Consider the following 13,519-nt stretch of genomic DNA (forward strand, 5'->3'; position numbering starts at 1 on the left):
GGGGCTGGCAGAAATAACTTGCAAAAAATTCAAAGTGACGTTATAATGGGGCTGCGGTGGCAGGATATGTTTTAAAATCCTGGCAACACGGTAGCCCCCTGCTAAAGTGAGTGGTCTAGAGAATTGCCCGAGGTCCCATAGACTTGCAGTGATTGAGTAGACCGCTCTCCTTAGCAGCAGACAACAGATTTGCCGGGAGTTTTAAACCGCAATACTATAAGGCAGTGTTTCCCAACCAGGGTGCCTCCAGCTGTTGCAAAACTACAACTCCCAGCACGCTGGGAGTTGTAGTTTTGCAACAGCTGGAGGCACCCTCGTTGGGAAACACTGCAATAAGGCTAGGTTCACACTAAGGAAGCTCTGGATGGAAAATTCCATCCGGAGGTTTAGAGTTTGTGCTAGGACAGCGTGGACATTGCTGTCATAGACGGCAGTGCCTTCAATACGGATTTTGCCTAAAGAATGAGCAAGATTTTGCAAAACTACAACTCCAAGCATGTCCTGATAACCATCGGCTGTGAGGGTACGTTGTGAGTTGTAGATTTGCACATGTTGGAGAACTGCCCTATATATAAACTCCACTCTGAAATGATATAATACCTACTACCATAATCATGCTTTGTGTTACTATTCTAATGGATAAAAAGGAGATCGGGGCTACATGGTGACAGTGGACACATGAAACTATGCCCATTTAGCTTAACTGTGCCCATTTGGCACCACTGAAATTTTTCTAGAAAATGAAGAATTTCTCACAGAAAAGGATTGCAGTAACACATGTTTTGCTATACACATGTTTATTCCCTTTGTGTGTATTGGAACTAAACCAAAAAAGGAGGAAAAAAAAAGCAAATTGGACATAATGTCACACCAAACTCCAAAAATGGGCTGGACAAAATTATTGGCACCCTTTCAAAATTGTGGAAAAATAAGATTGTTTTCAAGCATGTGATGCTCCTTTAAACTCACCTGGGGCAAGTAACAGGTGTGGGCAATATAAAAATCACACCTGAAAGCAGATAAAAAGGAGAGAAGTTCACTTAGTCTTTGCATTGTGTGTCTGTGTGTGCCACACTAAGCATGGACAACAGAAAAAGAAGAGAATTGTCGGAGGACTTGAGAATCAAAATTGTGGAAAAAAAATATCCACAATCTCAAGGTTACAAGTCCATCTCCAGAGATCTAGATTTGCCTTTGTCCACAGTGCACAACATTATCAAGAAGTTTGTAACCCATGGCACTGTAGATAATCTCCCTGGGCGTGGACGGAAGAGAAAAATTGATGAAAGGTGTCAGTGCAGGATAGTCCGGATGGTGGATAAGCAGCCCCAAACAAGTTCCAAAGATATTCAAGCTGTCCTGCAGGCTCAGGGAGCATCAGTGTCAGCGCAAACTATCCGTCGACATTAAAATGAAACGCTATGGCAGGAGACCCAGGAGGACCCCACTGCTGACACAGAGACATAAAAAAGCAAGACTACATTTTGCCAAAATGAACTTGAGTAAGCCAAAATCCTTCTGGGAAAACGTCTTGTGGACAGATGAGACCAAGATAGAGCTTTGTGGTAAAGCAAGTCATTCTACTGTTTACCGAAAATGGAATGAGGCCTACAAAGAAAAGAACACAGTACCTACAGTGAAATATGGTTGAGGTCAATGATGTTTTGGGGTTGTTTTGCTGCCTCTGGCACTGGGTGCCTTGAATGTGTACAAGGCATCATGAAATCTGAGGATTACCAATGGATTTTGGGTCGCACTGTACAGCCCAGTGTCAGAAAGCTGGGTTTGCGTCCGAGATCTTGGGTCTTCCAGCATGAAAATGACCCCAAACATACGTCAAAAAGCCCCCAGAAATGGATGTAAACAAAGTGCTGGAGAGTTCTGAAGTGGCAGCAATGAGTCCAGATCTAAATCCCATTGATCACCTGTGGAGAGATCTTAAAATTACTGTTGGGAAAAGGCGCCTTCCAATAAGAGAGACCTGGAGGAGCTTATTGATGGTTATAGGAAGCGACTGATTTCAGTTATTTTTTCCAAAGGGTGTGCAACCAAATATTAAGTTAAGGGTGCCAATAATTTTGTCCAGCCGATTTTTGGAGTTTGGTGACATTATGTCCAATTAGTTTTTTTTCCTCCTTTTTTGGTTTAGTTCCAATACACACAAAGGGAATAAACATTTGTATAGAAGAATATGTGTTACTGCAATCCTTTTCTGTGAGAAATACTTCATTTTCTAGAAAAATTTCAGGGGTGCCAACATTTACGGCCATGACTGTAGGTGCTTATACTGTATCCTGTTAACACGACACACACTTAGTATTACCCAATATAGGCTCAAAATGAAGCCTCTCCTCTTCATGCTTCTGCCAAAACAGTGATGCTGCAGACACCTGGACAACGTTTTTTGCATTACAGTGTTTGTCAGCAGTACCATTGCAAAGGAAGGAGAACCCCACATCTCTTTCAGGAAGTTCCATTAAAGGGGTACTCCACTGGAAAACGTGTGTGTTGTTTTTTATTATTATTTTTTTTTTTTGTAACTCAGCTGATGCCAGAAAGTTATACGGACTTGTAAATTACTTCTATAAAGTAACTTCTAGTACTTATAAGCTGCTGTATGCTCCACAGGAGGTTCTTTACTTTTTGAATTTCCTTTCTGTCTGACCACAGTGCTCTCTGCCGACACCTCTGTCCATGTCAGGAACTGTCCAGAGCAGAAGCAAATCCCCATAGCAAACCTATCCTGCTCTGGACAGTTCCTGACATGGACAGAGGTGTCAGCAGAGAGCACTGTGGTCAGACAGAAAGGAAATTTAAAAAGAAAAGAACTTCCTGTGGAGCATACAGCAGCTGATAAGTACTAGAAGGATTAAGATTTTTTTGATAGAAGTAATTTACAAAGCTGTTTATCTTTCTGGCATCAGTTGATTAACAATAAATATATATATGTTTTCCAGCGGAGTACCCCTTTAAGTCACTGGAGCTTCCCAATATATCTGTTAAACAGATGCCTGTGATGAATGTCTTTCAGTGGCATCTGTCACACACAGGTTTTTTATGGTATCTGTTATTTATGTATTTTTGGGAGCTTATGAACACAGTTATTATGTACATTCATGAGCTTTATCGCTGTACATGCTAAACTAAGGGCAGAAACCAAGTGTGAACCTAGCCTTAGTATGATTGTACTGTATATAAGTTGTCTATATAGAGGTTACAGCTTTTGCTTTGTATTTTCTTTCCAGTATTTGGACAGGATAGGACAGATTTTCTTTGGTGTTCCTCCTAAACAGTCGTCTTCCTATGGAGGATTATTAGGTGAGTGGAAAAAGAACTTGTTTTTTCATTAAAAAAAACTTTGGCTATATTATAGATTAATGTACGCAGAATAACTTTCCAGTTGCATGTTATTAAAAAAAAATATTTTTTCTATTTAATTTTCCACTTTGAAAAAAGTCCTGGCCACAAGCCCTTTTTTTTTATAGATTTCAGACTCATGCTGGAGTCCTAAATCTCAGACTGCAGCCAGGACACAGAAAAGCTCAGCACTGCTCCCTGCCTGCCAATCAGACAGGCAGGAACCAGCACTGTGCTCATAGCACAGCAGGGCATACTCCTGACTCTGCCTCACTGCATGCCCTCATTCATTTTAATATCTTAGCTCCGATCTTTCTTCTCTCTGCACATGCAGTTGTAGACAGAGAGGAGAAGATTCAGAGCTACCGGCTGAGCTTGTCTGTGTCCCGGCTGCAGTCTGAGATTTAGGACTCCAGCATGAGTCTGAAAAAAATCTCCCTTCCAGTCCTGGCCTCAAGCCCTTTTTATAGCTTTCAAAGTGGAAAATTAAATAGAAAGAAGAAATAACATGCAATTGGAAAGTTATTCTGCATACATTAATCTATAATATATCAAAAAAATTTATTTTTGATGAAATCTACCCTTTAATTTTGGGTACAGCGGTAATAAAGAGGTTGTCCAGAGAAAAAAAAGAATCTGGTATGTTTTTTTTTCTCCCCTTTATCAGCAGTGCCACACTTTGGGCTGGTTCTGGTTTTGCAGCTCAGCCACATTCAGGTGATTACTGCCATACCTAGACACTGCCATGCTGCTTAGGCTGGGTTCACTATGTCGGGCAATCTGGCACAGTTGCCACCTGGTGTGATTCAGGTGCCAAATCAAAACTAGGTTGGGAACCCACTCCATAAGTCTGGCACATGCCCCAATTTAGCTTATGGGGCAAAGGATGGTGATTGCTAAAGATACAGCTTTTTGCATCTGGCATTTATATATAAGACCGCCCTGGATTTTTTTTTTTTCTAGTCACCCATTCCTCAGCTATTGGTGCTGTTTAAATTGGCATCCAGTATATGAAGTGCATAGTCGGTCTACGAGGTGGTTACTATTGCTCAGGTCTTTACATGGAAAGGTTCATGTCCAATTCACAACTGAGCAGTGATGACTTTACTCCCTTAAAGGGGTACTCCACTGGAAAACATTATTATTATTATTTTTTTAATCAACTGGTGCCAGAAAGTTAAACGGCTTTGTAAATTATTATAAACACAATGGAGAGGCTCCTGTCTATCTGACAGTCACCGAGGACCCGAGCAACCCAACACACACCTATACCCACGGTGTATAAAAATAGGATCAATATGGAAAAAATAAATGGGGCTCAAGGGTCAAAGATATCTGGTTTAAATTGATTGGTATTTATTAATATAAAATGCAAAAAAGACTAAATAGGGATGTACAGGGCCCTTGTACCTCCCTAATTAATTAAATAACAATAAAATATGATAATCCCAATATAAAAAACTAAAAATAATAACAACTATAAAATTGATATGCAATTTGAGCCTGTGATATCAATATAGCGATCTACTGATCTTGAGGAACAGCACAGTATAAATGTTCATTCAAAAACTCTTGTTTCCAGAGATCTTCAATATAGAAAAGATAAAATGTAGCCGCTACAAATAATCAATTGATGCGGTGGTGCTGTATCCATCCAAACCTTGGCAACTAGATCTCACCGACACAGTGATACAATGTGGCACTTTGTGAGCAGTGAACAGTCACTTGGAATCACTCTTTAAGCATTTCTGCGTATGTCATACATCAAAGTAACCGGTTTGCAATACATTTCATATAATGCTCACCACTCCGAGATGTCACGGATCTCACTTCAGTATAGTCCTGGGGGCCGGCTGTATAGCGTCTTATGACCGGTGCCTTGCCTCTATCAGGGATCGTGCTGCTGGAGTCTCGGCCAACTCCTAAAAGCGCAGCATTCAGTGGTGGGCACCGTTTGGGGGACTGCAGCGCTGTCAAGCTGAGTCCCTTGGTCTGACCAACTTGGAATGATGGTGGTCTGTAGACCTCAAGTCCTTATTGTAGATGGCCCGATTGGCTTCTCACTGGTGGTTGTTATAACGGCTGTATGCGATAAGCAGAGTGAGTAAACCGGCGGCGTTCCTCGTGCACAGGTCGCGCGCTCGGGAGATGGTTCACTGTAATAAATGCCTTGGATCTGGCGAATGATCGCTATTCTCTCAGAAGAGTGTTCTTTAATAACAGGCTCAATATCGCAATGTCTAAATCGCTGGACGCGTTTCAAAACCTTCCTCGGTTTTTTCTTCTGAAGTGAGATCCGTGACATCTCGGAGTGGTGAGCATTATATGAAATGTATTGCAAACCGGTTACTTTGATGTATGACATACGCAGAAATGCTTAAAGAGTGATTCCAAGTGACTGTTCACTGCTCACAAAGTGCCACATTGTATCACTGTGTCGGTGAGATCTAGTTGCCAAGGTTTGGACAGATACAGCACCACCGCATTAATTGATTATTTGTAGCGGCTACATTTTATCTTTTCTATATTGAAGATCTCTGGAAACAAGAGTTTTTGAATGAACATTTATACTGTGCTGTTCCTCAAGATCAGTAGATCGCTATATTGATATCACAGGCTCAAATTGCATATCAATTTTATAGTTGTTATTATTTTTAGTTTTTTATATTGGGATTATCATATTTTATTGTTATTTAATTAATTAGGGAGGTACAAGGGCCCTGTACATCCCTATTTAGTCTTTTTTGCATTTTATATTAATAAATACCAATCAATTTAAACCAGATATCTTTGACCCTTGAGCCCCATTTATTTTTTCCAGCTTTGTAAATTACTTCTATGAAATTTTTTTTAAACCTTCCTGTACTTATCAGTTGCTGTATGCTCCACAGGAAGTTCTTTTTTTGAATTTCCTTTCTGTCTGACCACAGTGCTCTCTGCTGACACCTCTGTCCATTTTAGGAACTGTCCAGAGTAGGAGCAAATCCCCATATAGCAAACCTATCCTGCTATGGACAGAGGTGTCGGCAAAGAGCACTGCGGTCAGACAGAAAGGAAATTTAAAAAGAAAAGAACTTCCTCTGTAGTATACAGTAGCTGATAAGTACTGGAAGGATTAGGATTTTTAAATAGAAGTAATTTACAAATCTGTTTTAACTTTCTGGCACCAGTTAATAAAAAAATAAAAAAAGTTTTTCCAGCGGAGTACCCCTTTTATTAGTCTATGGACATTGGTAACTATATGGACTGTCGAGGAGATTTTCACCACTTCTTTCCCCGGGAGTGAACCTGAGAGCTCTCCCTGTTGAAAACTGAACAATGCTGAGCACCCAATTGACAGTGCTGATAACTGAGCAACGGGGGCTACAAAAAATATAGGAAAAATCTATGAAGCCTCAGTGTGGCATATGGTGAGAGTTTTTTTGGAAAATGCCATAGGCCTGTGCATTTCTTCGCTAGGCCAAGATGATGAATAAGGAGGCTTAATTAAAGGGATTGCCCTGACTAATAAAATACAGTAGTCTTCCACCTTGGCAGTGATTGGTGAGCAGCACTGTCTGTTCCCCTGGCTGTAGACACTACGCCAGTGTTTTCCAACCAGGGCGCCTCCAGCTGTTGCAAAACTACAACTCGCAGCATGCTGGGAGTTGTAGTTTTGCAACAGCTGGAGGTGCCCTGGTTGGAAAATACTGCACTACGCTCTGCAGCTTCAGGGAAACCAGTGCCACCAGCCTTGTATAGAACTGGAACTACAAGGGAGTGGAGGAAGGGGAGTTAAATGGGCACTGTCAGATACAAAAACATTTCATATATTGTAAAGCATGTATAACCAATAGATTTTGCAATTGCTTTCATTAAGAAATGTATCAGTATTTCATACTGAAAAAGCCAGTCAAACAACTGCCCTCCCTACACATACTAGTCCTGCTGTGTCCATGCGTCATCACCTATGTCATGGACACACTTCCTTGATTGACAGCTGTGAGCGCAGGGCTCAGAGCTAGAGGAACAATCCTCCCACTGTCAGCTTGTGTCCCGCTACTGTCAGTGAGGACAAGCTGGGAGTTGTAGTTTTGCTAATGCTAGGGGAGATGTGAGCAGACATAATACTGAGGGAGGGGGCGGAGACCTGCACAGTGAGGCCACGCCCCCTCCCTTTGAGAGGAATTCAGACTAGTGAGCTAAATTAAAAGTGTAATAAAAAAATAAATGAAGGTGCTAGACACATAAAAATTAGATGTACATGGTCAGGATTAGGTACTGAGTGATATTTAAAAAAAAAGTTTTTTGTTGGATCTGACGGGTACGCTTTAAGTGTCTAGGGACAATACTGTAAAGCAAAGTTTTACACTGGACAAAGCTTTTAAACCAAATGAATAGGCAGCATTGCATCTACATTAGCATGTTACTTTTCGTCTTTTTTTTTCACCCCCAAAAAAAATGAAAATGTGTTTTTGTTTTTTTTCCTCTCTAAAGGTAACCTGTTAAATAGTCTAATGGGAGCCGGGGATGAGGATGAAGATGTGGAAGATGGGCAGGATAACAGCAGTCCCATTGAGCTAGATTGAGCGAGAGAAAAATATTTGATCAGGAGCTGCATGAATTAGAACAATAAAAACAAAAAAAACTGGAGCCCAAAAGACTTCATTCCATGATCCGAGTGTCTAAGGAGTCCTTTGTGAGCAGCTGTATTGGGCTGTCCTCCTATCCCGACGATGGAAGAATTAAGTGTTTGCTCTAAATAAATTATGTCAGGGGGGGGTAGCTGAATGGTGAATAGAGTGAATGTCAGCAAACGTACCCAGATCTGCGAAATATATATATATTTTTTATTCTTTCTATGAATGCCAAGCAAGCACATGGTTTTCTTACAATGTGACAGCCAAGCAGATCAACCTATCACATCCCAGTGTCGTCCTCCTTGTCACCCCTCCCATAGCTTAACGTCACGGCCAAACCCCAAGTGTTACCATGACAACAAGAATTATCACAGATGATCAAGATTTGGGACTGGACCCCCCCCCCCTTTCCTTCCCCCCCCCCCCCCCCCCCCCCAATCATGTGATTGTCTTGTTTGTTAGCGGCACAGCCATTATAAACACCTCTTTATTTAATTACGGTGGACTTTCTTTTAATATGCAATATTTATTACCGATTTACAGTGATTTTGTACATTTCCTCCTTACAGTACAAGACTGGGATGTCACGTTGGCACCGAAACTGTAATTTTTATTTATAAAGGCAGAGTAGGGTGGGTATCGGTGAAACAGGCAAATGCAGTGCTATGGAATAAATCATACAATGTATCTGATCTGTGGGCGATTCTCGTCTTCTCTGTGTCTAAGCTGTGGCTATTCTCTTATGCATATAAGGTTTAGCAATTCAGTGTATTCATCCTTTTGAATTATTCAGGTTTTCGGAAGGAAATCATAATGGCCCAGATTTACTAAAACTATCATTTTAAAGGGGAACTCCACCAAAAAACATTTTATTCCCTATCCAAATGATAGGGGGATAAGATGTCTGATCGCGGGGGATCTCCAGCGCAGCACCCCAGTCATCCGTGCATGGAGTGAACTCTGCTTCGTGTCGGATGAATGGCGACTACACCCGCCACACCCCTTCCATTCATGTCTATGGGAGGAGGCGTGACGGCTACTATTCACTAGACATGAATGGAGGGGGTGTAGCGGCTGTAGTCGCCATTCATCCTGCACAGAGCGGCGTTCGCTCCATGCACGGATGACTAGGGTGCCGTGCTGGAGATCCCCCACGATCAGACATCTTATCCCCCCTATCCTTTTGGATGGGGCAAAAGATGTTTTTTGGCAGAGTACCCCCTTTAATACCATTTTAGTCAGATTGGAAAACATTATGGGGGAGATTTAGCAAAACCTGTCCAGAGGAAAAGTTGCTGCGTTGCCCATAGCAACCAATCAGATCGCTTCTTTAATAATTATTATTATTTTTTTTTAAAGACCTGAAAAATTAGGGGCAACTGGTCAACGTTTCCTCTGGACTGGTTTTGCTAAATCTCCCCCTATTTGTTTTAAGGTGACTGTCAGCTCTCTATCATGTTCAGTGCTGCAGACATAGCATAGGCTGCTATAGAAGAATACAGTGGTCCCTCAACATACGATGGTAATCCGTTCCAAATGGACCATCGTTTGTTGAAACCATCGTATGTTGAGGGATCCGTGCAATGTAAAGTATAGGACAGTGGTCTCCAACCTGCGGACCTCCAGATGTTGCAAACATAGAACTCCCAGCATGCCCGGACAACCAACGGCTGTCCGGCCATGCTGGGAGTTGTAGCTTTGCAACATCTGGTGGTCCGCAGGTTGGAGACCACTGCTATAGGAGGTTATTCTCACATGTCCCCGCCGCTCACCGCTGCCCTGGATGTCTCCCTCCATCGCTGTCGCTGCGTCCCCGGACCGTCTCTGCTGAGTCTCTTCATCGCCGTCATCACGTCGCTGCGCACGCCGCTCCTATTGGATGACTATTGACGACGATGGAGAGCGCCGGCGATGCAGGGGATCCCGAAGAGGACCGGTACAGGTGAGTGACACCCACCGGACCACACGGGGCACCGTAAATGGCTATCCAGTGGCAGCTGAAGCAGTCTGCGCTGCCGGATAGACGTTTATGCGATGGCCCCGACATACAAAAGAATCGTATGTTGATTCTGCCTATAACATGCGATGACCTCTGAGAGGCCATCGTATGTTGAAATGATTGTATGTCTGGGCCATCGTAGGTTGGGGGGGGGGGGCACTGTAATGTAGAGGTTCTTGAGGGTCCTTTTAGGAAGACAGGTGTGAGTTGTGAACTTGTCTAGAGCACAAATGTTGCGGAGAAAGTGGGGGTCAAAGGGGGGGGGGGGGGGGGAGAGGAGTGACTAAGACTTAACTTTTAATCAAGTAATCTTAAAAAATAAATATATGTGAATGTACAGTGTGGGGTAGATCTGATAATATCTCCCCACCATAAGGACGCAATAATTACACACTGTTAAATGACCACGAGTGTTTAGTATTGTAATTTTAGCATCATCAGGAGAAAGTGGGGGACATGCGCCAAATAGAGCACAGACTTTGATGAATCGCCACAGAACTGTCTTCACTCTGGATAAATGTCGCAGAGAAGTGGTGGCTGTGCGGCAATTGTATGAAATGTCGCACGGACCCTAAAGGAAATCAGTCATCCTGTTCACCCACACGGGCGCTGGTCACATGAGCGCTTGTGCCTACGGAGTCCTCACGTGACCAGCGACCATGAATATTCTAATTCACCCGGCGGGCCCGCCTCCAGTGCGCAATTCAGCGAAGGTAGAAGTCTATCTTCAGAGGGACAGCGCGCCGGACTGAAAGTAGGTAACTTAGTCAGAAACAGCATATCGGTTTCCTGTTCACCTGCACTATAACAGGGTGACCGGTTCCTTTAATACAATTGGGGCAAAGAGCTATATTAAGAGTTCTATAGGGCAGGGATGACTTGTCCTGTGATAACTTCTAAATCTGTCCCGTGCGCCATTTAAAAAAAAATCACACATGATAAATCTGCACAAAGAACACTTCATGGTAATGACATGTAAACATTATAAATGAAATATCGCAGAGAATGTCACACACAGCCTCCCTGCGACTTTTCATGAGACGAATTTAGATGAAAAAAAAAGCAGTCTACATGGTTTGGTAAATTCCCCTCCTTGTGTTTACCTGTTTGAACTGATGTGTCAGCCGTGGGTTTGGCACCACACTGGATGAAGTTCCATCACTGAAATGTTTCCCAACCCGGGGTGCCTCCAGCTGTTGCAAAACTACAACTCCCAGCATGCCCAGACAGCCTTTGGCCCAAAGTGTCAATATTTTGTGTGACCACTAGAGATGAGCGAACTTACAGTAAATTCGATTCGTCACGAACTTCTCGGCTCGGCAGTTGATGACTTATCCTGCATAAACTAGTTCAGCTTTCAGGTGCTCCGGTGGGCTGGAAAAGATGGATACAGCCCTAGGAAAGAGTCTCCTAGGACTGTATCCACCTTTTCCAGCCCACCGGAAAGCTGAACTAATTTATGCAGGAAAAGTAATCAACTGCCGAGCCGAGAAGTTTGTGACTAATCGAATTTACTGTAAGTTCGCTCATCTCTAGTGACCACCATTATTTCCCAGCACTGCCTTAAAGGGGTACTCCACTGGCCGGCGTTCGGAAGTAAATTTTCTGAACAAAGTTTTCGTGCTGCGGGGGTCGGCCATGCCCCTTGTGACATCACGCCCCTCAATGCAAGTCTTTGGGAGGGGGGGGCATGATGGCTGTCATGCCCCCTCCCATAGACTTGCATTGAAGGGGCGTGGCTGTGATGTCACAAGGGGCATGGCCGACCCCCGCAGCACGAAAACAGCATTCTGAACATTTCATACCTTTCGCTGACCAGTGGAGTACCCCTTTAAGGCAATGCTGGGAAATAATGGTGGTCATACAAAATATTGATACTTTGGGCCCAATTTGGGCATTTCCATGTAGCGGTGTCCTCACTTTTGTTGCCAAGGTTTAGACAGTAATGGCTGTGTGTTGAGTTATTTTGAGAGGACACATTAAATGCTGTTATACAGGCTGTGTTAACTCTTTAGTGTTGCCCCCATGAAAAGATAGAAGAAAATGTTTACGAAACAGTGAGGGGTGGGCTCACTTATGTGAGATACTGTAAATGGTTTAATGCAGTGGTCTCCAAACTGTGGCCCTCCAGATGTTGCAAAACTACAACTCCCAGCATGCCCGGACAGCCGTTGGCTGTCCGGGCATGCTGGGAGTTGTAGTTTTGCAACATCTGGAGGGCATGCTGGGAGTTGTAGTTTTGCAACATCTGGAGGGCCACAGTTTGGAGACCACTGTCTTAAAGGGGTACTCCGGTGAAAACCTTTTTTCTTTTAAATCAACTGGTGGCAGAAAGTTAAACATATGTTATTTACTTCTATTAAAAAATCTTAATCCTTCCAGTACTTATTAGCTGCTGAATGCTACAGAGGAAATTCCTTTCTTTTTGGAACACTTTCTTTTTGATGACATCACAACCACACTGCTCTCTGCTGACATCTCTGTCCATTTTAGCAACCATGCATAGCAGATGTATGCTAAGGGCAGCATGGTGGCTCAATGGTTAGCAGTGCTGGGGACTTGGGTTCAAATCCCACTAAGGACAATAATAAATAAAGCATTATTATTATTATAACGTCAGCAGAGAGAAGTGTGCTCGTGATGTCAAAAAGAAAAGAATTTCCTCTGTAGTATTCAGCAGCTAATAAGTACAGGAAGGATTAAGATTTTTTAATAGAAGTAATTTACAAATATGTTTAACTTTCTGCCACCAGTTGATTTAAAAGAAAAAAGGTTTTCACCCCTTTAATGTGTCAAAAGGAAGTCAGGCGTCAGAGGACTTCCTGTAAACTACAAGATGACATCATCGCTTATTAAATTGCACCTGCTCGCTTAGAGACCCCTCCCTTCCCATATCTGTGTACTGCTGCCCCAATCTCAATGGGATCAGGATATATAGCAGTTATACGCACTGTGGTTCTTGCTGTAGTTTTCCCAATAACAAAATAAAAATGCCATTTTAGCGCAATTGTGCATCATGGTAAATATGTGTCATCTTTACAGCCGTTTTAGGAAATCACAGCAGAAACAGCCAAAATGCTGTAAAACATGTGAAAATTATTATGACCATGTATCTCAGGGGGTATCTCAGGGGGTATCTATTACCAGTCAATAAATGCCCATGTGGCATCTCCTCTGCTAAAAGCAGTTCTTCCAATATAATACACACGATTTGTACCAGCAGGGAGCAAATTAATTGGTTTAGTGTAATAATTTATTGATCAGAATTACATTTAGTACCATTATTGGTGACCGACCAAAATGTCCACAGCAGAATAAACCATCATTTTACAGACACGGAGCCCAATCATGTGTCATTGAGCAATAAAACTATTCCAAGGTATAAACATGCTATATACAAGACCAACAATACAGCCTTAAAATAAAGCATCAACGTGGTTCATTCTCCTGCCCGGAGATGCCCTGTGCTGCTCACCCGCTCGGGTGTGTTCACATGTACCGGATAATGGAATGATACAAAGTCTATTGTACTAAATGGATCTGG

The 13,519-nt window shown here is 42.7% G+C and overlaps 1 protein-coding gene across 1 annotated transcript in view; it reads left to right on the forward strand.

The window, feature by feature from the left end:
- The window catches only part of GET4 (guided entry of tail-anchored proteins factor 4), a 28,116-nt gene extending 19,448 nt beyond the window's left edge, over window positions 1–8,668 (forward strand). Inside the window, exons 8-9 of the mRNA XM_056534652.1 lie at window positions 3,246–3,318; window positions 7,834–8,668. Of these exons, the coding sequence (XP_056390627.1) occupies window positions 3,246–3,318; window positions 7,834–7,925 (165 nt within the window). The 3' untranslated portion in view covers window positions 7,926–8,668. The remainder of the gene's footprint in view (window positions 1–3,245; window positions 3,319–7,833) is intronic.
- Window positions 8,669–13,519: the final 4,851 nt, after the last annotated feature.

This window comes from Hyla sarda, chromosome 8 (assembly GCF_029499605.1).
Source record: "Hyla sarda isolate aHylSar1 chromosome 8, aHylSar1.hap1, whole genome shotgun sequence".
NCBI classification, from domain to species: domain Eukaryota; kingdom Metazoa; phylum Chordata; class Amphibia; order Anura; family Hylidae; genus Hyla; species Hyla sarda.